Source organism: Mus musculus, chromosome 10 (assembly GCF_000001635.26).
Source record: "Mus musculus strain C57BL/6J chromosome 10, GRCm38.p6 C57BL/6J".
NCBI classification, from domain to species: Eukaryota; Metazoa; Chordata; class Mammalia; order Rodentia; family Muridae; genus Mus; species Mus musculus.
In genome coordinates, this window is record NC_000076.6 from 93,035,190 (window position 1) to 93,060,833 (window position 25,644).

General features: G+C 44.5%; 1 protein-coding gene across 8 annotated transcripts in view; it reads right to left on the reverse strand.

Annotated features, from left to right (window-relative positions):
• Cfap54 (cilia and flagella associated protein 54) overlaps positions 1-25,644 on the reverse strand; it is a 307,879-nt gene that overhangs the window by 259,581 nt on the left and 22,654 nt on the right. For all 8 annotated transcript variants that reach the window (NM_001347060.2, XM_011243636.3, XM_011243638.2 and 5 more), the window contains 8 exons: positions 12,745-12,888; positions 10,065-10,178; positions 9,838-9,939; positions 8,040-8,238; positions 3,879-4,060; positions 3,624-3,789; positions 2,625-2,707; positions 230-364 (listed from right to left, as the gene is read on the reverse strand). In NM_001347060.2, the coding sequence (NP_001333989.1) occupies positions 230-364; positions 2,625-2,707; positions 3,624-3,789; positions 3,879-4,060; positions 8,040-8,238; positions 9,838-9,939; positions 10,065-10,178; positions 12,745-12,888 (1,125 nt within the window). The remainder of the gene's footprint in view (positions 1-229; positions 365-2,624; positions 2,708-3,623; positions 3,790-3,878; positions 4,061-8,039; positions 8,239-9,837; positions 9,940-10,064; positions 10,179-12,744; positions 12,889-25,644) is intronic.

Consider the following 25,644-nt stretch of genomic DNA (forward strand, 5'->3'; position numbering starts at 1 on the left):
AGCCTAGCAAGTAACCCAGCTAGGGCACAGCAGCACGCATTCTGAGAAAGGCTCACTAAGCTCGACAAAAAATAACTTCTTACCACACACATCCGCAAAGGACAGGAATTATGGGGTGGGTAACATGGAAGCCCTAGATTGGAAATGGGTACTCAACTTGAATTAAAAAAAAAATTTAATTAAAATTAAAAAAAAAAAAAAACTCATGTGAACGAAAAATAAAAAGTACTTTGTTAGTGCTGATCTTGTGAGAATATTTTGCGAAGTCGTTTTTGGGTATGTTGAGCCTTTGAATTCCTAGCTTGCATCTCTGCCATAAAAGCCCTATTATGTCCACGACGATATCTTTATCCGGAAGAACACCCTAAAAGCACAAAGGAGCAGTGTGTGAGTTACAAGCACAGACATGTGACCTGACTGTAGCATTCAGCACATGTCCCTGGCAACGCTCCTCTAAGTGCTTCTCATGTCCCGGATCATTTGCCCCACACCTAATGAGTGCGCTCAGGGGAGGTCTTCCCTTGCCATGGCCACTAACAGCTGAGCAAGACATAGAGAACCCACGTGGTTTCCCCCACAGACCAGTGGCCTGGAAGTCCTAAGCTCCATCGTCCGGGGCTTGTCCCAGGCTCCCTGAGTCTCACCTAGCACTCTTGAACACTAGTTCGGCTCTCTCAAGTAAGTCTGAAACATTTTTTTCAACCAAGTCTGTAAACCAAGAACGTCTCTCCAACTGGCCAAAGTATGCTTTTCGCTTTCTAAAATATCTTGTATTAAAATAATAAGGAACCAGAGAAATAAAGGGTAGTGACAGGCACAGGAAGACGGTGCAGAGAAAGTGGGGAGAGAACGGGGGGGGGGGGGAGCAGGGACAGCATGCAGAGGAGGGTGGAGAGAAAATGAGCATCAACACACAGCCCATCCTGGGCCAACCTCTTCTCTAGTTAGCTGGCTCTTTTCAGATAAAAGGAGGACTTGTTATATCTGAACTGCGAGGTAAATGAAGTTTATGATTCAAATGAAGCAAGTGTGGAGCTCTCAGGAAGCTCTGAGACTTCATTTGGTATGTGTTGCAGCTCCCTGAAGCACCGCCCACCTCCTGTCCCCTGGAACAGATACCAAACACTGGTAAGTGTGTATGGACTTGGGTCAAGCTGAGCTGAACTAAGACATACAGTGTATTCTTTTTAAATGTGTAAGCAAAAGGTTTTTACCCTTTTAAACCTTGGGGTTTTTTCTTTCTTTCTTCCTTTCTTTCTTTCTTCCTTTCTTTCTTTCCTTCCTTCTTTCTTTTCTTTTTTTTTTTCTTTTTTTTTTTTTTTTTGTGAAGCTCGCTCACAAGTTTTCTACCTGTCTTTCAAAGTTAAATACGTATCAGAGCCCACTGGTGCAGGCCTGTAATCCTGGCTATTTGCTGCTCAGGAGGTTGAGACAATGGTCCTCATCCCTAAAGCCAGCCTGTGCAACTTAATGATATCCTGTCTTAAAAAGTCCAAAGCGGGCTGCGGAGGTAGCTCTGCAATAGGATATTTGCTTTGCTCTATGCAGCCATATGTTCTACCCTAGACACTGAGAGAGAGAAAAAAAAACTATCACAGATTCCAAAATATTCTAATTAATTCAGAAGAGACAGAGATACTTTAAGAGCAGAGCATTTTGAATCCCTCTTGTGTTCCATCTACCCAGGAAAATAGTAATGCAAAAACCTTATAATTACACTTTCCACTTTCCATATTCACAAACCCAAATTTCAAATGAAATTCCATGAGAATTCCAGTATCATATATGAAAGCGATGAAAACAGATTAGGAGACCAACACTCAAAGCTGGCTTCCAGGGAAGCTCTGGGGAGTCTCGTACCCTCCGTGAGCAGGGAGAGATGAGGAAGGAAGGAGAGGGAAGAGAGAAAATCGAGGAGGAAAGAAGGAAAGGGGAGGGGAGGAAGAAAGAGGAGGAGGGAAGGAAAGGAAGGAGAGACAGAGGAGAGAGAAAGAGAAAGGGAGAAATGAGAAAAAAGAAAGAGGAGAGAGAGGAGAGAGTTGGAGAGGGAGAGGGAGAGAGATAAGAGGGAGAGGTGGGGGAAGAGAGAGCTGTCCCATGTCTCACTCCAGGCATGCCAATGAATGCCTGAGAGAAGGAAGCAGCAAGCCCCTGAATTCCCAGGAGCCGGAGATACACAGGAAGTGCCTCTTTCCAAATCCACAGATGGAAGGTGGGGGCAGACCTGGGCCACTACACATGGGCCACTCCTAAATTCTGGCCATTGTGTGACAAGTGACAGTAAGCAAGCACTGTCTCCAGGGGCTGAAGAGCGCCACGGCCATATTTCACTAGACATATCCACTTTTCTTCAGAACCACTGCCTGGGTTCCCTCATTCTTAGATGGAAGACAGCTAGCCTGGGACTGCCTCCTGGAGGAGCGAGTGGCCCCCACAGTGATGCCCATAAGAGGAAACTGAACATTTCAAGACGTCAGACAACACAGCGATGCATTCTAATGAGCGAATGATTAATAACCTTAGGAGCGGATCCTGGTCCTGCAGTGTTTTGAACCTGGCCTTGAGGGAGGCCAGTCTATATTTCCTTGGACATTGTTACAACTTATCTTAAAGAGCTACTTTACCTGGGTAGGGACACAGACACAGAAATGAAGAATTGCTGCCAAGCTAAAAGTGTCTTCCGTGAATGTGGTCCTCATACAAGACTCTGCACATGAAAAGCAAAGAAAATGAGGGTGGGGCTATCAACCGAGAAGCACCAGGGACAGAGGACAGAAACCTCACAAAAATACCACAAATGATGTTGGCTCTGTTTACCGTGGCCACATTTATCCTGTCTGTACACTATTTAAAAATGTGTTCATGTCAAAATGTATCCCGGTAAGTCAGTTAAAATGGACTGGCGTTTTTATGATCAGTTCACAATGCATACATCAGCTGTGTCCAAGGAGAAATGGGAGGCACTGACAATATTCAAATGATCAGAAATGTGATGAGTGGAAAAATGAATAGAGGCATTTGTTTATTTGGGTCCCAGTGGAAGAAGAAAGTCTGTCACTATGGGTACAAATGATTTGCTGCAATAAGGAGGCCAGGTGCTGCCTAAAGGACCGGGGAAAATATAGAAACCCAGAATGAAATACTTCTCACTGATCTAAAAGCAGACTAGACGTTCGAGTGTGCATACACTGATGCTGACACCCTTGAAGTCCTAGAATGGAAAGTGCCGCCTGCTAGTGAGAAGGGGCAGAGCCAAACTTGCTCTTAGTTCATTCCGCCTTTGTCCCATCCTCCTTTGCCTTTTGCCCTTTGCCCTGCTGACCTCACACTGAACTGTAATGCTTACGCGGGACCTCTCTCTTATGTCGAAAGCATTTCCAGAAACGCATGGTTGTTCTCACAAGGTCTAGAGACCACATCACCTGACACCCAGCTATTTCTGACCTGCCATGTTCTAGACTCCACCACTCCCCCTACTGCCCCAGTCAGTTGGTCAGCCTTGCCAGTCAGTCATCAGATGCACTCACTAGCCCTTCTGCATTGGACATGTCTTGTGTCACCTCACCAGAAAAGACTATGTTTTCTCACATAAGGCCATTTTTTTTAAGACTCCAGCTACTCACCATGACAAGCTATGTGTTTTAGATAATTTTCAATGGACTGTGTCTCCTTATCGGTTTCCAAAGGAAAGATCAAACCTCTGTTTCTCTTCACATTGATCAATGGTTCGACTGCAAGCAGAAGAATTAAATCCTTCTCTGCTTTCTTTGACTGGGGGTTGTCCTGCTTCTGCGAAAAGCATATCCCACCGGTTAAATAGCCAGTTAACGTTGTTTTAACAAAACGGAGACACTAGCAAAGAGCTTTGCATGTGTTACCTGGAGAAAGTGAATAAGCTGTCCAGCTAGGGATTCAAATAATCCCCATTCTTCGTAAGTAAAAGCCAGCTTGGCAAACCTCACAGAAGCACCCACGGAAAGAGCATTCCGCTTCTCTACTACATGCTCCAGGAGACTCGTTTGGGGGAAATCAAGCTTTCCATTTGAACGAACATTTGAAACTAGAAAAGGAGAGAGGAATGTTTGGATGCCGCTCATTTGAGGAGACATGCATTAGATATTCGATGTCAGACACTGTCAGATGCTAGGAAGAGGAGACAGAAAAGGGTGCTGTCCCCAGCCTCACTGTCACTGAGGTTGTAGGCTGGTGGGACACATAAGAAACCTAAGTGAGGGCTGGAGAGGTGGCTCAGCGGTTAAGTGCACTGACTGCTCTTCCAAAGGTCCTGAGTTCAAATCCCAGCAACCACATGGTGGCTCACAACCATATGTAATGAGATCTGATGCCCTCTTCTGGTATGTCTGAAGACAGCTACAGTGTACTTATATATAATAAATAAATACAGTGCTGTGGAGACAAATAAGAAGGGTTATCAAAGGGTAGGTCTGAGGGAGGACTTTCCCTGAGGTCACTCAGAAGAACAACCATGGCATGCTACAGAGATGGTCAGAAGTTAAGAACATTTGCTGTTCCTGCAGAGAACCCAGGTTTGGTTGCCAGCACCCGCGTGGCAGCTTACAACTGTCTGCAATTCAAGTTCCAGGGAATCCGATGGCTTCTTCTGGCCTCCGTAGACACCAGGGCACAAGACACCAGGCACATATATGGTGCACATACATGCATTCAGGCAAAACACCCATACACATAAAACAAAAATAAATCTTTTTTTTTTCTTTTTAGATAAAGGAGTAAGGACTGTAAGAAACTGGCCAAGAGTGAATTAGCTGCATCGGAAGCTCGATGTTAGGAACAAGGAACGTGTCCAGCTAGTGATTCACATAATCCCAGTAGCTATATTCACAGCAGACAGCAGGATCAGCTATGAGCTAAGAAGCATCATCTAACACGGGAAGGCAGAAGGAGAAAAGGCTGCCAAGGAGAGCTTTCAGTGTAAAGAGGAGTCATCAGTAGCAGGTACTACAGACCCTACGGAAGAGTGTGGGGGGAAGCACTGAGTGAGATTCTCTGAGCAGAAAGGAGATGGGGTTTTTCAGTAGGGTAGTAAGAACAGAGGCTGCCTTGTGTATATGATAGTAGAAGGAAAGACTTGGGAGCAGTACACATAGGCAACTCCCATGGCATGTCTGACCATCTCGGTGACATCCAGAAAGAAAATGAGAGAGGATCCAGGATAAAGGGACTGCTTAGAAGAACTTGACGGAAAGGCATGAAGACGTGGGGACGTTCTCCTCCCATTTAAATGAAAACAGGGTACTTGCCAATGAGGTTAAGTTTTAGAATCTGAGTGAATGAGATCAAAAGAATTCTCACTTGACAGGTTTGTTCGTTTTTTTTTTTTTAAATTGGAAATAAAATATTCTGATCCCCTCCCCCCAATTTCTCTCAGAACCTTTCTTTATGAAGACATGGGGCCAAAGTATGGGATCAGAGACTCACTGCCTTCAGGAGGACAGACACACACACACACACACACACATACACACACACACACACACACACACACACACACACACACGTGTGATATAAACTTATATAAACTCCACTCTTTGGGTTAATGTTTTTGAGAAGGGTGGGTGGCCCCATACCTCAACTGGGGGGCTGTGCCTAATCTCTGAATATAGTCTCTACAGGTTCTCTCTCCCCTTTGTTGGGTATTTCAGCTAATGTCATCATCCCCGTTGGGTCCTGGGAGCCTCTTGCTTTCCTGGCATCTGAGACTTTCTGGTGGCTACCCCCAGTTCCCCATCCCCCACAGCTACACAACTGTTCAATTTCCTGATCCTCTGTACATCTCCCCTGTCTCCTCCCACAGAGACTGAAGGAAAGTCCATCCAGAGACTGCCCCACCTGGGGATCCATCCCATATGCAAACACCAAACCCAGACACTATTGCTGATGCCAAGAAGTGCTTGCTGGCAGGAACCTGATTTAGCTGTCCCCTGAGAGGCTCTGCTAGAGCCTGACAAATACAGGTGTGGATGTTCGAAGCCAACCATCAAACTGAGCGTGGGAACCCCAGTGGAGGAGTAAAGGGAATGAAGGAGCTTGCAGCCCCATAAGAACAACAACAATATTAACCAACCAGCCACACACACACACACACACACACACACACACACACACACACACACACACACACCGAGCTCCCAGAGACTAAACCACCAACCAAAGAGTACACATGAAGGGACCTATGGCTCTGTGTGTAAGTTCAATGTTCGTTACATCTCATTGTCTTTATAGATCATAGCCTTCATACTCTTATCTGTGTTGTTATTTTTATGTCTCATCACACTGGGTCCAGTGAAGCAGGAGGCATTTTGAGCTCAAAACCACACCAAACCAACCAACCAACCAACCAACCCAACAAACCAACCAACCCAACCAACCAACTAAACAACCAACCAAAATACCATTTCCTGTTATGTTTCCCTTTCCTCTCTGTGTCTACCTCTTTCACTAAGATACATAACTAAATGAATGTCAACGTTTTAACATTCAACACCAAGTCCCTCGTTTTTGTTCCTTTCTTAGGACTTCTGAGAGGGCTCTTCAACGTGAGTGAGTTTCCAGACCACTCATTTGCATTTTGTTTTTTTCTGTCTGCATTTTGTCACCCACCAAGTGAGCGCATAGTCTCGCCACATGGTAGCTTACAACCATCTGAAATGGGATCTGACACCCTCTTCTGGGGTGTGCTTACATATAATAAATAAATCTTTTAAAAAAAAACTTACACAAGCAAACACCTGGCTTCCCATGTCTCCTAGGCAGACCTTAGAGCCCGATCTGCTGGCTGCTGCAAGGCCATAGAAGGTAAGTTCAAGTTCATGTGGAAAGAAAATTCAATACGCAAGTATTTTCAAAGAAAACCCACAATGCAAGCATCCTTTACCACAGGAAGCAGAAAAGTAGATCAGAGTGAATGAGGACTCAAGTAGGAGTGTTCTCTCAGAAGCAAGAGGACCTCAGAAGCATGAAGCAAGAATCCAGTGCCTAGAGAACGGAAATAGTGGGATGTATTGGCAACCTGGATGACATTAAAATTTAAGAATGTCTGGAAGCTGCTCAGAAGTTACAAGTACTGGCTGCTCTTCCTGAGAACCCAAGCTTGATTTTCAGACCCCACAAAGAACCAAAAGTTAAGGTCATCCGTCATTCTAGTTCCAGGGGATCAGATACCCTCTTCTGGCCTCCACCGGCACCAAGCACACAAGGCGATACACATACATAAAGGAAGGCAAAAGACTCAGATGCACAAAATGAAAGTAAAATTAAGAACTTCTGTCAGAAAAGATACAAATGTTTATCCATGTGAAAGGCCAGGCATGGCAGCATACACCTGTTATCAAGGAAACAGACAGGAACAGCCCTGGGTTGCCTGGCCAGTTAGAGTTAGTCAGTCTAACAAAACCAGTGACCCTGATTCAAAGAAAAAAAAGTGATTGCAGGAGAGAGGGGGTGAAGGGAGGAAGAAAGAGATAACTCACAAACACACACACATACACACACACACATACACACACACACACATACACACACACACACATTCACACACACACAGAGAGACTATCCCAATTGACAAAAACTAAAATGCTTAACAAATCAAGAAGTAAAGAAACTGTCTTCATCTGAAAAAAAAAAAGCCATAAAAATCCCTTTAGTCAGTGTCTGAACTAATGGTAAAGCATTGAAGGTTTTCCATCTACTGTCAAATTGGGACAAGGAGGTCAGAAGTCAGCCATTGGCACGCATTTCTCATCATTCTAGTCTGTGCAATAAATCAAGAAATGGAAAAAAAAAGAATTTAAGAGACTAAAACCTGAAAAGGAAAAAAATTGTAACTGTCATTATCAAAGATTATTATTATTTTTTAGAAAATCAAAAACAAATCCACAAATAAATTATTTATAATCATGGTCACTGGATTCAAGGTCAATCTGTAGATTGAATACCAATTTCTATCATTCAGAAGGTGTTCAATACCAGTGTCTACAATAAAATATCAACATTGTATTTACGTATCAAAAGTTCTTTTCCAGCCATAAACAGCTCCGACACCACATCACGCAGCTCCATTTCGTCAGTAACCAGCGGTCCAGTCTGCAGGATCCGCCTGTTTGAGTCAGAGAGGGCTTCCAAGACAGCCAGAAACCGCGATGAGGTGCTGTCAAGTAGCTCATCCAGCAGCCGTTCAGTGACTGTCCGTGGCCAGGGCAACTAGAGCAGGCAGGAGAGAAAACCAGAGCAGCTACAGGCAATGACTATGGATGGATGGGTGGGTGGGTGGGTGGGTGGGTGGATGGATGGATGGATGGATAGATGGATAGATAGATAGGTGGATAGATGGATAGATAGATAGATAGATAGATAGATAGATAGATAGATAGATAGATAGATAGATTGATTAGATAGATGATTAGATAGCTGGATAGATTAGATAGATAGATAGATAGATAGATAGATAGATAGATAGATAGATAGATAGATAGATAGATAGATAGATTGATTAGATAGATGATTAGATAGCTGGATAGATTAGATAGATAGATAGATAGATAGATAGATAGATAGATAGATAGATAGATAGATAGATAGATAGATTAGATAGATGATTAGATAGCTGGATAGATTAGATAGATAGATAGATAGATAGATAGATAGATAGATAGATAGATAGATAGATAGATAGATAGATAGATAGATAGATGTGGGTGCTGGGAATTGAATCCCTGGTTCTCTGGAAGAACAGCCAGTGCTCTTAGTCACTATGCAGTGGACATTTGGTGCTGTGAGAAGCCTTTCAATGCTGCCAGCTGGGGCGTGTGACTCTGAGCCCTGAATCCCTCCTGTACAGTGAAAAAGCACCACAGCAGGTAGTTTCCAAGTTCGCCTCCAGGTTCTGAGATTCTGTTGCTTTTCTGTCAGAACCAGCTCACCACCAACAACAACAACTGCCCTTGCCTTCATTTCCAGACCCTGCATAGCCACTCACAGAGAAGAGCTAGCTGACACCATTGAGAACGGTCAGGGATGGCTTCAGGGAAGGAGGAGAACTGAACCCAGAGGACACTGAGCTCAGAGAGGCTACAGGGAAGTGTAAAGATGGAAGGGGAGACGGAAGGACAGGACGACCAGAGGATGGGAGGCAAAGATTGAACCCCACAAAGAGTATCTGACTCACTCCCCCAAGACAGTGCTCAGTGCTGAGGTTGAGAGGGGCCATGTGACCAGTGAAGACACTGGAGAAATGTGACACTGGAGCACTTCCATGCCAGGCATTGTGGCTTCTCCAAGCTCTCTGTCATCCCCGCCAGCAGAGAAGCCATGCATTGTCTAAATAAATTAGAGCTTCTACCAGGCCTGGCCCTGAACAGCTATTTAGCAGGCCTCCTGATGACTCTGCTAGCCCTAAAGTGCAATGGGAAATTATTTTTTAAGTCTTCTGAGATGTGAGGGTCGTTTGTCACTATAGTAAAGTCTACTCCCGATGGTGAACCTAAAGCTAATGAGAAAACCTCAAAGCTGCTGTCAGGTGCCCAGAGGCAAGGATCTGCGCAGGCCAACTCCGAGGACTGTCCATTTGCAAGGGGCTTTTATGCAAACCTTTTCCAAGCTCATCCTCAGCAACTCACCCATTAATGTTGCAAAACTGGGATAGTGGGAGGCCCCAAAAAGAGAAGGGGGTGCTGGGAGGCTGTAGCTCAGTTAGGAAGACATTCCATGGCTCTAAAATCAGGGACAGGCTTGAACGGATCCAAAGGAAGAAGCCATACACATTGCAAGAGGGTGGCAAGAAGGGGAGCCTTGGAGACTCACACTTTGAGCTTCCTTTAGGTTGAGTCTTAGCTTCGGTCTTAACACATTTTTGTTTTTTCTTCGAGACTCGAATACTCCTCTTTTGAAGATCATCACAGCCATCTGTCCCCACAAGAAGAATCATATATAAGAAGTGACAACGGGATGCACGACTCGGTCACTAAGATTGAGCGCTCAGTCAATAGCGCTGCGTGGTAGATGTCTTCCATTTCATGAAATGTTCATACCTTTATCGTGGCCTCTCTGTAATATTTTCGGGAGGTTTCCAGAGACGACGAGGAGCTCATTAATTCCAGCTGCCTTAACTCATCAATTTTAGCTAGCGCACGCCGAGCAAATGCCTGTGTTGCAATTAAAACAAATTTAATCCACAATAAGTTGGAGAAGAGTGATTAAAAATGTATAAGAATGGTATGTTTTGATGTCTGAGGCATTTGATTTAATCGGAACTAAACTGCAGGCTGCTGTTGACTTTTTATAACACGGTAGCTTTCCAATCCATCATTTCCTATGAGCACCATTAAGCTCTATAAATCTAAAGTTAATAAACATCCTGACACATTAACTTTATGAATTATAGAATGTTTAGAGGAAAGCCAAAATATAGATTAAGCAGACCTTTGTACTGAGTACGGCTCCTGGAACAATGCACACAAACCTGCTCACACTCGAATGCACATGCACACAATGTATACCATACTGAGATGGTCTTCACGAATTTCAACCTTTCTAGTATAACACGTGATATATTCTCTACAGATGCTCAAACGATGACCACTACAGGGTGAGGTCTCTGAAAGGCCTTGTTCATTTTCAAGTCTCCAGTGTCCACATGCTGGAAATCCTGAAGAACCTGATGGAGAGGCTTGGAGAAGATGGGCTTAGCTCCTGGAACCACCTTACCACCATGATGATTCTCTAGAAATAACAACAAGGGTCTGGATGACCCCTTGAGAGGAGGAGAGTAGCAAAAGATTACATCATTGGTGCCTCCAGGGTGCAACAAATTGCACATTGCACTTCCAAATTTTCATGTCGTTGATTTTGCCAATTTTTTTTAAATACTCCTAGATTTTCACAAAGAAAATTCCAGGCCAGCTACAATATTAGAATTAATAAATGTATAAGTTCTCTGGGAAGCAAGAACCCAACAGGAATCAAAAGGTCAAAACCACCCTGTTCTGCGTCTTCTATCACTTCAGGAACTGTGTAGCAAACTAAGCCTTCCCTAGCACACGCAAGTGAAACAGGCATATGTGGTAAGCAATTTCTAGCATTCTCCTGAGCTGTAGAAATAGCCCAGCAGGGTATGCATTCGCCTGCTCCCTTAGCTAGGGACTGCTAACACCTAACAGATCAGAATTAATCCAGGCAGGATAAAAACAAACGGAAGAAACTATCAGTGACCAAATTATGTACATCAGCTTGGTGACAGAACAGAAGCAGATCCGAGCATGGCTGTAAACGCTGTGTTCTGCACGGTTTTCCCAGCCAATGGGCTAAGGGGACGCTGACACCCAAGCTATAGTCCTCGTACCAAGCTGTGCATCCTGGGGAAGGGTTTTGTCGGCCTAAAGAAAGAGGTATGCTTTTCTAATTTTCACCAAGGCTACATTTGCTGACAAGTGGGAACCATGTTCCATAGGGAGAATATTCGTTTAAAATTATACTGAGATTCCATGCCAGCCAATGGGAGCCCCTGCTGCCTTGTCAAGTATTTGGTCTAAAAGATGTACCCCCAAAATGGGGAAAACAAATATATCAAATCAGTCTGAAGGCAGAGAAGGGTCAAGATAAACATATAATAGGTGCAGTGGAGTCTAAAACTGAGCAGGGAAGAAAGGAGCTTCCATGTGAAAGCAAACGGAGGGAAGGAAGATGCTGGAAGCTGAGTAGAAGAGGGCAGCAAGGGCTAGGGAGATGGGTCCATGGGTATAGTGCTGGCTACACAAGCATGGGTGTTAGCATTCTGTCTAAACTCCACCCCACAGTTTCCTGGCAATAGCCAGGTAGGCCTGACCCACTATGAAGGAGGCTCCTTGCCCCCCCCTTGCCTCTTGCTCTCTTGCTCTCCCCCTCCCCATCCCCTTCCCTCTCTCCACGTGGTCATGGCAGGCCTCTCCCCCCCTCTCTCTCTGCCATTCTTTGCCTCTACTTCCCTCCTAACTCCTCTCCCCATGCCCTGAATAGACTCAATTCTATACTATATCATCTTGTGGCTGGTCCCTCAGGGGGAAGGGATGCCTCGGCATGGGCCAGCTGAGACATCCCCCCACCCCCATACCTCACCACACCCCATAGAACATATCCCTATATCTCTTTATCTTTTTATAAATACATTAGTGGGTACCTGAGTTTGGGTCCCCAAACCCCAGGTAAAGCCAGGCACAGTGGCTCACATCTGTAATCTTAGTGTTGCTATGGCAATATGGGAGGCTGAGACAGACAAGTCTCTGGAACCTTGTCAACCAACTAGCCTGGAGTAAGCAACAGCGGACAAGAGATGCTCTCTGAAACAAAGTGAAAAGCGAGAGCCAAGACCTTGCCAAAGGTTGTCCTCTGACCTCCACATGTAGTCACACACACACACACACACACACACACACACACACACACACACACACACACACCACAAAAGAATAAGGAATAAAAAGAGCAAAGAAAGCCCAAGCTGGCAGTGCAAGAGTCAAGGAGAGAACTCACAGGCAACATAGAGAAAAAAACGCCACAAAACCGACAAAATGGAATAGCCAAGAAGAAAATGTCTTCAGATAAAGCCAGGAGTTTCTTGGCTTTGCTTCTTTCCAGTTCTTTGGCTGGTCTGTTGCCTTGAGACATCTAACAGAGAGAGGGTTTGATAAGCTGTACTTCAAATGCTGAAGCCATCCACCTTAGAGAGCCACATACCTCCCCGTGGATGCCATCCTGACAGTCATAGTGGCACTGGCAGACGGCAGTGTAGAGAGTGGCTCTCCATGTCAGGTACCTGATGGACAGGAGCGGGACAGAGGACTCCATGCACATGCTGGCCCACAGCAGGAACTCCAAGGCCTGGGAAGTAGAAAGCACAACTGAATGGTTTCTCATCTCTTACACCAGCCATAGTGATATTTCTCAGAACCATCAACGTCTACACTTTGAGCTCAGGTTATTGGTTATTCCCATCAATGACCATAAACAAACAAACAAACAAAAGGCCAGCTAGTCCTTAGAATATGCTTGTCTCCAGCTTCTCTGTGCAGGGATTATAGGAATAATTCTATATAGAACCAGTGCCTGGCTTCTTTATAAATGTGGGTTCAGGAAACCAAACTCCGGAGTTCATGATTGTAAAGCAAGCACTTACCAAGAGCCTATCTCCCTGCCCCCTGAATTTTTGTTTTTAATTTAAGTTGAGAGAGCCCCAAATCTCAGAGTAGCTGTTATAGAGCCTTTATTGTTCTAGAATAGTTCCTTAAGAGGCCTATGAGCTGAGCTCATTTTCAGCAATATTCTTCAAGTGTAAGCTCTGGTCTAGGAACAACTCAAAGTTGCTAGCTGGTCTGTGGAAGCGAGCGCTGTGTTGTTTTTGGTTTAGGAGGACCAGGAAAATGGAAAAGGCTGGAACAGTCAGACTGAAATAAATTTAGGCTGCATTCACATCTCAGTGTCTCTCCAGACCTCAATCGTCTCATCTGTACAATGGGTACTTTAATACAGCCCAGCCATGCTGCTCTGGAGCAAGAACCAGTGTGAATGATGGGCTGGGGTAGTGTTCAATACTCTGTTAAGTACTTGTCATAGTCAGGGCTCCTATTGCTAGGATCAGACACCATGACCTAAAGTGAGTTGGGGAAGAAAGGGTTTCTTTGGCTTACCCTTCCACACTGTAGTCCATCACTGAAAGAAGTCAACTCAAGCAGGCCAGGAACCCGGAGGCAGGAGCTGATGCAGAGGTCACGGAGAGGTGCTGCTTACTAGCTTGCTCTCCACAACTTGATCAGCCTGCTTTCTTATAGAACCCTGGACCACTAGCCCAGGGTGGCCCTATCCACAATGTCTGCACCACCCCCGCCCCCGTATCAATCGCTAATTAAGAAAATGCCTTAGAGGCTTGCCTACAGCCCAGTCCTATGGAGACTTTTTCTCAATTGAGATTTCCTCCTCGCCTTCGACTCTAGCCTGTGTCAAGGTGACATAAAACTACTCGGCAGAATGCTCCGGAAATGGCAACAGCAGAGCCCAGCATAGGAAAGCTGACCAGAGTCCTGGATCCTCAAGTCACGACAACTTTGGACAGCAGAGCAAAACGTCTCTGCCCGTGAGAAAATGTGGCTTCAATAACTAAAGAATAATTTCTTCAGTGGATCAATGACCAGCCTTGAAAGGGGACTGCATCCAAAAGGCCCCATGGCTTTGTGGATGGAGCAAACCCATCAGGTTCATGTGGTGTTTAATAGTGAAAACTGAGAAAGACAGAAGTAACAGTCAGGCCCGGCTGCTGGCTGTGGAGGCTCAGAAGAGGAAAGAGCAGAATTTTCCCCTGTCTAGTTAGTTTCTATTCCAGAGGAAAAGAAACTACTGGATGTAGATGAGGATTTAACAGCAGTGTGCAAATCTGCTCTACCATCCACGGGCAGGAACTTAAGCTCCTTCCACTAGACTGGGGAGCCTGTGAGTCATCCTCATATCGTAACCATATTGTAATCATATGGTAACCTCATATCACCTGGCAAGTAGTGGGCACACGGAAAATGCTTGTTGACTAGCAAACAGACCTTCACTAAAGGGGTAGCTCACCAAGCTGGCTATGGAAATACTTCAGGCGATCATTGAAGTGGTAGGGCTCGAGGCTCCCCTAACTTTCTTCCCACGGACACCACCAGCACCAGACATCCCTACCAAGAGTTCCTATCCCGGTAACAAGAAACCATGGCAGCATAGGGCGATTTTTAACACGAGAAAATGACAACTTCATAATCTAAACTAAAATCCACCTAAATAGGCTTCCGGCGCGCAGTCCTAGCTAGGTCTTCTGGGAAAGTGCCAAGCAATGCACAACTCACTTCCAAACACAGGCGTCCAAGGACCTGAAAATACCCAAGCAGCCTGTGCTCCCCGCTAGATCTGTCTCCGAGATAAATTTTCCGGGTCCCTGTAGAACTCTTCCAACTTCATCTCCCTCATCCAGCACGGCTAGTGTTCAGAGGCTTTTCTCTAGGGTGTCTGGGTGGCCACAGTGAGGAGATTCAGGCCCAGTTCTGAAGACAGGCCACTGCCAAGTCAGTGGGGCCGTGGTGGTACCTTCTGCCACTGCGGCCCAGGTTGTTGGTTTACCTTGCCAGCATCAGCAGAACCTCCTATTCCCTCGCACCCACTGCCCCACAACAACCCTGTTTCGGGATCATCGTGGTTCAGAGGCTATGGTGTAAAAGTCTGTGTAAATACCCTCTTCAAATCAACAGGCCTTTGCAAAAATCCCTCAAAGCTTCCGCAGCAAGAAAGAAAAATCGCGTTTCAAACTAAAGTCAGCTTCTCTTCATCGTTACACTGGGGTTTGAGAGAGAGAGAGAGAGAGAGAGAGAGAGAGAGAGAGAGAGAGAGAGAGAGAGAGAGAGAGAGAGAGAGCCCTGAGAGTATATTGCCATTGCCAGAAGGGACCTTAAGTTAAATCTAACCTAATCTGACTCAGAGTCTGAACTGTTTCTGAAAGAGGTGAACTGGGGCTGGAATTCAAGTCTTTGAACTGCTAAGTGCAGCATTCTTTCCACCACTCAGCGAAGCTTTGACAAAGGAGAGGAGTGTGCCAAAACCCACCGGAAAACCTGCTTTCAAGTCTGGAGATGAAAAGCCACTGGGGGGAGAAGCGGGGGGCAAGTAACATTTTTTTCTCTAACCCTAAAGGCAAGAAATAATTATTTTTATTAATAAAGTAGATGTACTAAAACAGGACAATTTTCTTCACAGGAAAATCAAACTTCAAAGAGCTAAAAATCTAGATGGATCTAAAATCATGGACCTCACAAAAGCTTGCTTCAGGTGTCAGCAGGGGGGAAAAAAAACAATAAACTAACTCGGCCACAGGGTGGCAGTGTAGCCTCGTGTATCACAGGTTCATGTCAGGAGCCATTTCAAGGTTGACTTGAGATTTAAGTAATAATACGGGAGTGGCTTAACGGCTGTGTGAGCCAAATACTTCACCAGAAAGCAAAGCATAAGTCCATACTGTTGCTAGTGTCTTCTTTAACGTTTGTTGAGTCCCAGACTGCCCCTTACGATGCCTCAGAAGATCCAAAGCAAAGGTGTCTCTTGATTGTTAGCGGGAGTACTGCTTAGGCATGTACTGGTGAGTGCTTTAGTGGCTTCTGTCTGAAGAAAAGCCCTTCATCAGTCTTGGTCTTTGGGATTTTAGAGAAAAAAAAAAAAAGATCTGTCCCTCCACACGGTTCCTCCATTGGAGTAGGTAAACCAGAATAAGACAGGCAAGCCAGGAGCCGATTTAGTGACTGGATAGGCATTGCTCTTTAGTTGTGTGGTGGTTCTTGTGACTGTGGCCTCAGAACGCTGCAATCTACACCGGTAATTGTGAGCAAGCTCGGTTTTCTTAGCCTCTGCATCCTCAGCTGAAAGTTTAGTGAAAACGGTGTCCTTGTTAAAGTGTTGGTATGAGGATCAAGTGAGAAGATTCATGAAAGTACTTAGCAGAATACATGGGATGTGGGTGAACTATGGTCCATATGGTGGTGGTGGTAGTGATGGTTGTGAGAAGAAGGGGGAGGAGGAGGAGGAAAGAGGAGAAGTGAGGAGGAGGAGGAGTGAGGAGGAGGAGTGAGGAGGAGGAGGAATGAGGAGGAGGAGGAGGAGTGAGGAGGAGGAGTGAGGAGGAGGAGAAGTGAGGAGGAGGAGGAGTGAGGAGGAGGAGGAATGAGGAGGAGGAGGAGTGAGGAGGAGGAGTGAGGAGGAGGAGAAGTGAGGAGGAGGAGGAGTGAGGAGGAGGAGTGAGGAGGAGGAGGAGTGAGGAGGAGGAGGAGTGAGGAGGAGGAGTGAGGAGGAGGAATGAGGAGGAGGAGGAGTGAGGAGGAGTAGGGGGTAGGAGGAGGAGTGAGGAGGAGGAGGAGTGAGGAGGAGGAGTGAGGAGGAGGAGGAGGAGGAGGATATCACTGCCTGGTAGTAGTAGTACTGATGATCTCTACCTCAAAAGACTATAGTGAGGATTGCTATGCATGCCAAACCCTTCCACAATACTCAGAATGTTGCAGGGTTTGCAGCAATAATGAGGGGCAGCCATAATGCCTGGTTTCTACATTACTAGAAGATTAAGTCAGCCAAGAATGACACCGAGAGTACTGGGTAACTAGTACTATTTCTGTCTCATGCAGTTACAGACTTGAACTCAGGGACTGGAAAAATGGTAAAGTGTCATGCAAGCACAATGACCTGAGCTCACTCCTCAGCACCCATCAAAGAGCCAGGCACGGTGGTATGTGTCTTTAAGTCCTGTACTGGGAGGAGAGAGAAACAGACTGGAGGTTCTGATGATACGGGCAAGGTAAACCAACAACCTTGGCCTCGGTGGCAGAAAGCACCACCAAGGTGACACAGGGCTGACTTGGCAGTGATATGTCTTCACAACTGGACCTGAATCACCCCCACGCCCAGAACCAAATGGTGCAAGTTCTGTGAGAGAGAGAGTTCCTGTCTCAAAAACCAAAATGAAGATCAACTGTGGATGGTACCTGACATCAACTTCTGGCCTATAAACATTCATACATGTGTACACGCCCACAGAGATGCACACACATTCATATATGTATAGACACACACATTCATCTGTGGTAATCACACACACAGACACATTCACACATGTGTATACATACCCGTACTAAATGAATAAAAATATTTTTTTAAAAAACAGGCAAGCTTTATCAAGTCAAAGTTCCCTAGAGCTGGTAGGTAGGCTTCCTGTGTGGTGGGGTCTCCAGGGCTTATGTCCATTAAGTGGAGTTACCCATGTGTAGCCTCAGATAAGCTATGTGAAGATACTGTGTGGAGACTTGGGAATTTCTGGGTGGAAAAAAGTCTTAATTCCCTTGAAGCTTGCCACAGGGAACAAATGAGTAGCGCCTAATAAATGAGTAGATCCTTAGGTGACAGCTGTAGAACCCCTAAATCCTTGCAGGCGGCATTGCCCCAAACCCCTTCCCACAGGCTGGGGGCTACTCAACTATCCTCTTCTACCATGTACTTTGTCAGAGACAAACTCAAGTCCCATGAGGCTGGGAGAAGAGATGTTTGGTATGGATTATAAATGAATTATTTTAAGAGGACTATCACATTGATTTAAAATCCTCTTGATATTAACAACGGCCAACACTAACAACCAATTGCTAATACAGACAGATGTGCCCTTCAAAGCTCTTGACATGCAAACTCTAGAGCAGACCAAGCCATGGCAGCTCTGTGGAGCGGTATTTGTTAACACAGCAACTGTGAAATCTTTTTTAGGATCTCAACAGCAACTAAAGGCAGCATGGGCGGCAGAATCTACAGAGCAGCTTATTATTATATGTGGGACAGCCTCACTTCTGTTTAATTTGTACTCAAAACGCTGGCCCAGAATTTGTTCAAGTTATTATTAGTAATAGTCTTTGTTTTTATTTTTTTTTTCATTTGAGGAACCAAACAGAAAGCAAACATACAATAAATGTTATCCACAAAGCATGCAAATATCATGCCTTCTATTTTTATTTTTAAGTGTCGTTAGCACTAAGATACATGCCTAATTCTGATGAAATATAAAAAGCATTGTTTCTCCAAAGCATTTGACCACTCAGGGAAAGACTCATAAGGACACAATGTCTCCCATGCCAACAGCAATTCCAGCAGGTCTCCGTGAGAGTATAGTTGCCCTTCCTGGCCTATGTTCCAATGCCTGGAAAATGAATGCAGGGAATAAACATGTCTTCTGACAACAAACATGCCATGACAGTGGCTTCCTCGTGCTAAAGCGGCTCAGTGAGTCCCAGGAAGGGAGGATCGTGTAAGTTGGAGTCTCTGGGCCTAGCAGATGGCTGAGCCAACAGAGTGCCTGCCTTGGAAGCATGACAACCTGAGTCTGGGCCCCAGAACCCACGGGAAGGGCCAGCCCTGGTGGTGCGTGCTTCATATCTTTTTTTTTCAGGTTCTTTTTTTTTTTTTCCATTTTTTATTAGGTATTTAACTCATTTACATTTCCAATGCTATACCAAAAGTCCCCCATATCCACCCACCCCCACTCCCCTGCCCACCCACTCCCACTCCCCCTTTTTGGCCCTGGTGTTCCCCTGTACTGGGGCATATAAAGTTTGCAAGTCCAATGGGCCTCTCTTTCCAGTGATGGCCGACTAGGCCATCTTTTGATATATATGCAGCTAGAGTCAAGAGCTCCGGGGTACTGGTTAGCTCATAATGTTGTTCCACCTATAGGGTTGCAGATCCCTTTAGCTCCTTGGCTATTTTCTCTGGCTCCTCCATTGGGAGCCCTATGATCCATCCATTAGCTGACTGTGAGCATCCACTTCTGTGTTTGCTGGGCCCCGGCATAGTCTCACAAGAGACAGCTACATCTGCGTCCTTTCAATAAAATCTTGCTAGTGTATGCAATGGTGTCAGCGTTTGGATGCTGATTATGGGGTGGATCCCTGGATATGGCAGTCTCTACATGGTCCATCCTTTCATCTCAGCTCCAAACTCCGTCTCTGTAACTCCTTCCATGGGTGTTTTGTTCCCAAATCTAAGGAGGGGCATAGTGTCCACACTTCAGTCTTCATTCTTCTTGAGTTTCATGTGTTTAGCAAATTATATCTTATATCTTGGGTATCCTAGGTTTGGGGCTAATATCCACTTATCAGTGAGTACATATTGTGTGAGTTTCTTTGTGAATGTGTTACCTCACTCAGGATGATGCCCTCCAGGTCCATCCATTTGGCTAGGAATTTCATAAATTCATTCTTTTTAATAGCTGAGTAGTACTCCATTGTGTAGATGTACCACATTTTCTGTATCCATTCCTCTGTTGAGGGGCATCTAGGTTCTTTCCAGCTTCTGGCTATTATAAATAAGGCTGCTATGAACATAGTGGAGCATGTGTCCTTCTTACCTGTTGGGGCATCTTCTGGATATATGCCCAGGAGAGGTATTGCTGGATCCTCCGGTAGTACTATGTCCAGTTTTCTGAGGAACCGCCAGACTGATTTCCAGAGTGGTTGTACAAGCCTGCACTCCCACCAACAATGGAGGAGTGTTCCTCTTTCTCCACATCCTCGCCAGCATCTGCTGTCACCTGAATTTTTGATCTTAGCCATTCTGACTGGTGTGAGGTGGAATCTCAGGGTTGTTTTGATTTGCATTTCCCTGATGATTAAGGATGTTGAACATTTTTTCAAGTGCTTCTCTGCCATTCGGTATTCCTCAGGTGAGAATTCTTTGTTCAGTTCTGAGCCCCATTTTTTAATGGGGTTATTTGATTTTCTGAAGTCCACCTTCTTGAGTTCTTTATATATGTTGGATATTAGTCCCCTATCTGATTTAGGATAGGTAAAGATCCTTTCCCAATCTGTTGGTGGTCTTTTTGTCTTATTGACGGTGTCTTTTGCCTTGCAGAAACTTTGGAGTTTCATTAGGTCCCATTTGTCAATTCTCGATCTTACAGCACAAGCCATTGCTGTTCTGTTCAGGAATTTTTCCCCTGTGCCCATATCTTCAAGGCTTTTCCCCACTTTCTCCTCTATAAGTTTCAGTGTCTCTGGTTTTATGTGAAGTTCCTTGATCCACTTAGATTTGACCTTAGTACAAGGAGATAAGTATGGATCGATTCGCATTCTTCTACACGATAACAACCAGTTGTGCCAGCACCAATTGTTGAAAATGCTGTCTTTCTTCCACTGGATGGTTTTAGCTCCCTTGTCGAAGATCAAGTGACCATAGGTGTGTGGGTTCATTTCTGGATCTTCAATTCTATTCCATTGGTCTACTTGTCTGTCTCTATACCAGTACCATGCAGTTTTTATCACAATTGCTCTGTAGTAAAGCTTTAGGTCTGGCATGGTGATTCCGCCAGAAGTTCTTTTATCCTTGAGAAGACTTTTTGCTATCCTAGGTTTTTTGTTATTCCAGACAAATTTGCAAATTGCTCCTTCCAATTCGTTGAAGAATTGAGTTGGAATTTTGATGGGGATTGCATTGAATCTGTAGATTGCTTTTGGCAAGATAGCCATTTTTACAATGTTGATCCTGCCAATCCATGAGCATGGGAGATCTTTCCATCTTCTGAGATCTTCCTTAATTTCTTTCTTCAGAGATTTGAAGTTTTTATCATACAGATCTTTCACTTCCTTAGTTAGAGTCACGCCAAGATATTTTATATTATTTGTGACTATTGAGAAGGGTGTTGTTTCCCTAATTTCTTTCTCAGCCTGTTTATTCTTTGTATAGAGAAAGGCCATTGACTTGTTTGAGTTTATTTTATATCCAGCTACTTCACCGAAGCTGTTTATCAGGTTTAGGAGTTCTCTGGTAGAATTTTTAGGGTCACTTATATATACTATCATATCATCTGCAAAAAGTGATATTTTGACTTCCTCTTTTCCAATTTGTATCCCCTTGATCTCCTTTTGTTGTCGAATTGCTCTGGCTAATACTTCAAGTACTATGTTGAAAAGGTAGGGAGAAAGTGGGCAGCCTTGTCTAGTCCCTGATTTTAGTGGGATTGCTTCCAGCTTCTCTCCATTTACTTTGATGTTGGCTACTGGTTTGCTGTAGATTGCTTTTATCATGTTTAGGTATGGGCCTTGAATTCCTGATCTTTCCAAGACTTTTATCATGAATGGGTGTTGGATCTTGTCAAATGCTTTTTCTGCATCTAACGAGATGATCATGTGGTTTTTGTCTTTGAGTTTGTTTATATAATGGATTACATTGATGGATTTTCGTATATTAAACCATCCCTGCATCCCTGGAATAAAACCTACTTGGTCAGGATGGATGATTGCTTTAATGTGTTCTTGGATTCGGTTAGCGAGAATTTTATTGAGGATTTTTGCATCGATATTCATAAGAGAAATTGGTCTGAAGTTCTCTATCTTTGTTGGATCTTTCTGTGGTTTAGGTATCAGAGTAATAGTGGCTTCATAAAATGAGTTGGGTAGAGTACCTTCTACTTCTATTTTGTGAAATAGTTTGTGCAGAATTGGAATTAGATCTTCTTTGAAGGTCTGATAGAACTCTGCACTAAACCCATCTGGTCCTGGGCTTTTTTTGGTTGGGAGACTATTAATAACTGCTTCTATTTCTTTAGGTGATATGGGACTGTTTAGATGGTCAACTTGATCCTGATTCAACTTTGGTACCTGGTATCTGTCCAGAAATTTGTCCATTTCGTCCAGGTTTTCCAGTTTTGTTGAGTATAGCCTTTTGTAGAAGGATCTGATGGTGTTTTGGATTTCTTCAGGATCTGTTGTTATGTCTCCCTTTTCATTTCTGATTTTGTTAATTAGGATTTTGTCCCTGTGCCCTTTAGTGAGTCTAGCTAAGGGTTTATCTATCTTGTTGATTTTCTCAAAGAACCAACTCCTCGTTTGGTTAATTCTTTGAATAGTTCTTCTTGTTTCCACTTGGTTGATTTCACCCCTGAGTTTGATTATTTCCTGCCGTCTACTCCTCTTGGGTGAATTTGCTTCCTTTTTTTCTAGGGCTTTTAGATGTGTTGTCAAGCTGCTAGTATGTGCTGTCTCCCGTTTCTTCTTGGAGGCACTCAGCGCTATGAGTTTCCCTCTTAGAAATGCTTTCATTGTGTCCCATAGGTTTGGGTACGTTGTGGCTTCATTTTCATTAAACTCTAAAAAGTCTTTAATTTCTTTCTTTATTCCTTCCTTGACCAAGGTATCATTGAGAAGAGTGTTATTCAGTTTCCACGTGAATGTTAGCTTTCCATTATTTATGTTGTTATTGAAGATCAGTCTTAGGCCATGGTGGTCTGATAGGATACATGGGACAATTTCAATATTTTTGTATCTATTGAGGCCTGTTTTGTGACCAATTATATGGTCAATTTTGGAGAGGGTCCCGTGAGGTGCTGAGAAGAAGGTATATCCTTTTGTTTTAGGATAAAATGTTCTGTAGATATCTGTCAGGTCCATTTGTTTCATAACTTCTGTTAGTTTCACTGTGTCCCTGTTTAGTTTCTGTTTCCACGATCTGTCCTTTGAAGAAAGTGGTGTGTTGAAGTCTCCCACTATTATTGTGTGAGGTGCAATGTATGCTTTGAGCTTTACTAAAGTGTCTCTAATGAATGTGGCTGCCCTTGCATTTGGTGCGTAGATATTCAGAATTGAGAGTTCCTCTTGGAGGATTTTACCTTTGATGAGTATGAAGTGTCCCTCCTTGTCTTTTTTGATAACTTTGGGTTGGAAGTCGATTTTATCCGATATTAAAATGGCTACTCCAGCTTGTTTCTTCAGTCCATTTGCTTGGAAAATTGTTTTCCAGCCTTTCACTCTGAGGTAGTGTCTGTCTTTTTCCCTGAGATGGGTTTCCTGTAAGCAGCAGAATGTTGGGTCCTGTTTGTGTAGCCAGTCTGTTAGTCTATGTCTTTTTATTGGGGAATTGAGTCCATTGATATTAAGAGATATTAAGGAAAAGTAATTGTTGCTCCCTTTTATTTTTGTTGTTAGAGTTGGCATTCTGTTCTTGTGGCTGTCTTCTTTTTGGTTTGTTGAATGATTACTTTCTTGGTTGTTCTAGGGCGTGATTTCCGTCCTTGTATTGCTTCTTTTCTGTTATTATCCTTTGAAGGGCTGGATTCGTGGAAAGATATTGTGTGAACTTGGTTTTGTCGTGGAATACTTTGGTTTCTCCATCTATGGTAATTGAGAGTTTGGCCGGGTATAGTAGCCTGGGCTGGCATTTGTGTTCTCTTAGTGTCTGTATAACATCTGTCCAGGCTCTTCTGGCTTTCATAGTCTCTGGTGAAAAGTCTGGTGTAATTCTGATAGGCCTTCCTTTATATGTTACTTGACCTTTCTCCCTTACTGCTTTTAATATTCTATCTTTATTTAGTGCATTTGTTGTTCTGATTATTATGTGTCGGGAGGAATTTCTTTTCTGGTCCAGTCTATTTGGAGTTCTGTATGCTTCTTGTATGATCATGGGCATCTCTTTTTTTATGTTTGGGAAGTTTTCTTCTATTATTTTGTTGAAGATATTAGCTGGCCCTTTAAGTTGAAAATCTTCATTCTCATCAATTCCTATTATCCGTAGGTTTGGTCTTCTCATTGTGTCCTGGATTACCTGGATGTTTTGAGTTAGGATCCTTTTGCATTTTGTATTTTCTTTGACTGTTGTGTCGATGTTCTCTATGGAATCTTCTGCACCTGAGATTCTCTCTTCCATTTCTTGTATTCTGTTGCTGATGCTCGCATCTATGGTTCCAGATCTCTTTCCTAGGGTTTCTATCTCCAGCGTTGCCTCGCTTTGGGTTTTCTTTATTGTGTCTACTTCCCCTTTTAGTTCTAGTATGGTTTTGTTCATTTCCATCACCTGTTTGGCTGTGTTTTCCTGCTTTTCTTTAAGAGCCTGTAACTCTTTAGCAGTGCTCTCCTGTAAATCTTTAAGTGACTTATGAAAGTCCTTCTTGATGTCCTCTATCATCATCATGAGAAATGTTTTTAAATCTGGGTCTAGATTTTCAGTTGTGTTGGGGTGCCCAGGACTAGGTGGGGTGGGAGTGCTGCGTTCTGATGATGGTGAGTGGTCTTGATTTCTGTTAGTAGGATTCTTACGTTTGCCTTTCGCCATCTGGTAATCTCTGAAGCTAGCTGTTTTAGTTGTCACTGTTAAGAGCTTGTTCTTCAGGTGACTCTGTTAGCCTCTATGAGCAGACCTGGAGGGTAGCACTCTCCTTAGTTTCAGTGGGCAGAGTATTCTCTGCAGGCAAGCTCTCTTCTTGCAAGGCAGGTACCCAGATATCTGGTGTTCGAACCAGACTCCTGGCAGAAGTTGTGTTCCACTCACTAGAGGTCTTAGGATCACGTGTGGAATCCTGTGTGGGCCCTTGCGGGTGTCAGGCGACTCAGCTGGCAAGGTAGCCCGGGGCTCGAGTCTCGAGTCGAGCGGAAGGGGTTTGTGCCCCAGATCAGGCCCGGGTAGCCTGCTTCCCTATGTACCGCAGTCTCGAGTTCCGCGCGATTGGATTGGGGCAGGCACTGTGATCCACTCACCAGAGGTCTTAGGGTCCCGTGGGGAGTCCCGTGTGGACCCTTGCGGGTGTTGGGCAAGACTCTGCTGGCAAGGTAGCCCGGGGCTCGAGTCTCGAGTCGAGCGGAAGGGACTTGTGCCCCAGATCAGGCCCGGGTAGCCTGCTTCCCTATGTACCGCAGTCTCAAGTTCCGCGCGATTGGATTGGGGCAGGCACTGTGGTCCACTCACCAGTTCTTAGGGTCCCGTGGGGAGTCCCGTGTGGGCCCTTGCGGGTGTTGGGCAAGACTCTGCTGGCAAGGTAGCCCGGGGCTCGAGTCTCGAGTCGAGCGGCGCGTGCTTCATATCTTAACACTGGCAATCTGTAGGCAGCGGATCCCTGAGGCAGGCTGGCTAGCTAGGCTATTCTAGTGGAGCGCCTTCGACCAATGTCTCAAAGAAGGTAGACAGAATTCCCAAGAGTGGTACCCAAATAGTCCAATGGCCTGCAAAAACACATTGTATCTGCACATGCATGAGTGCACACACACTATGTACATGCAAAAAAAAATGATCATTTAAAAGTCCCCTCACCCACAGCTACAGGAGTTAGAGAGT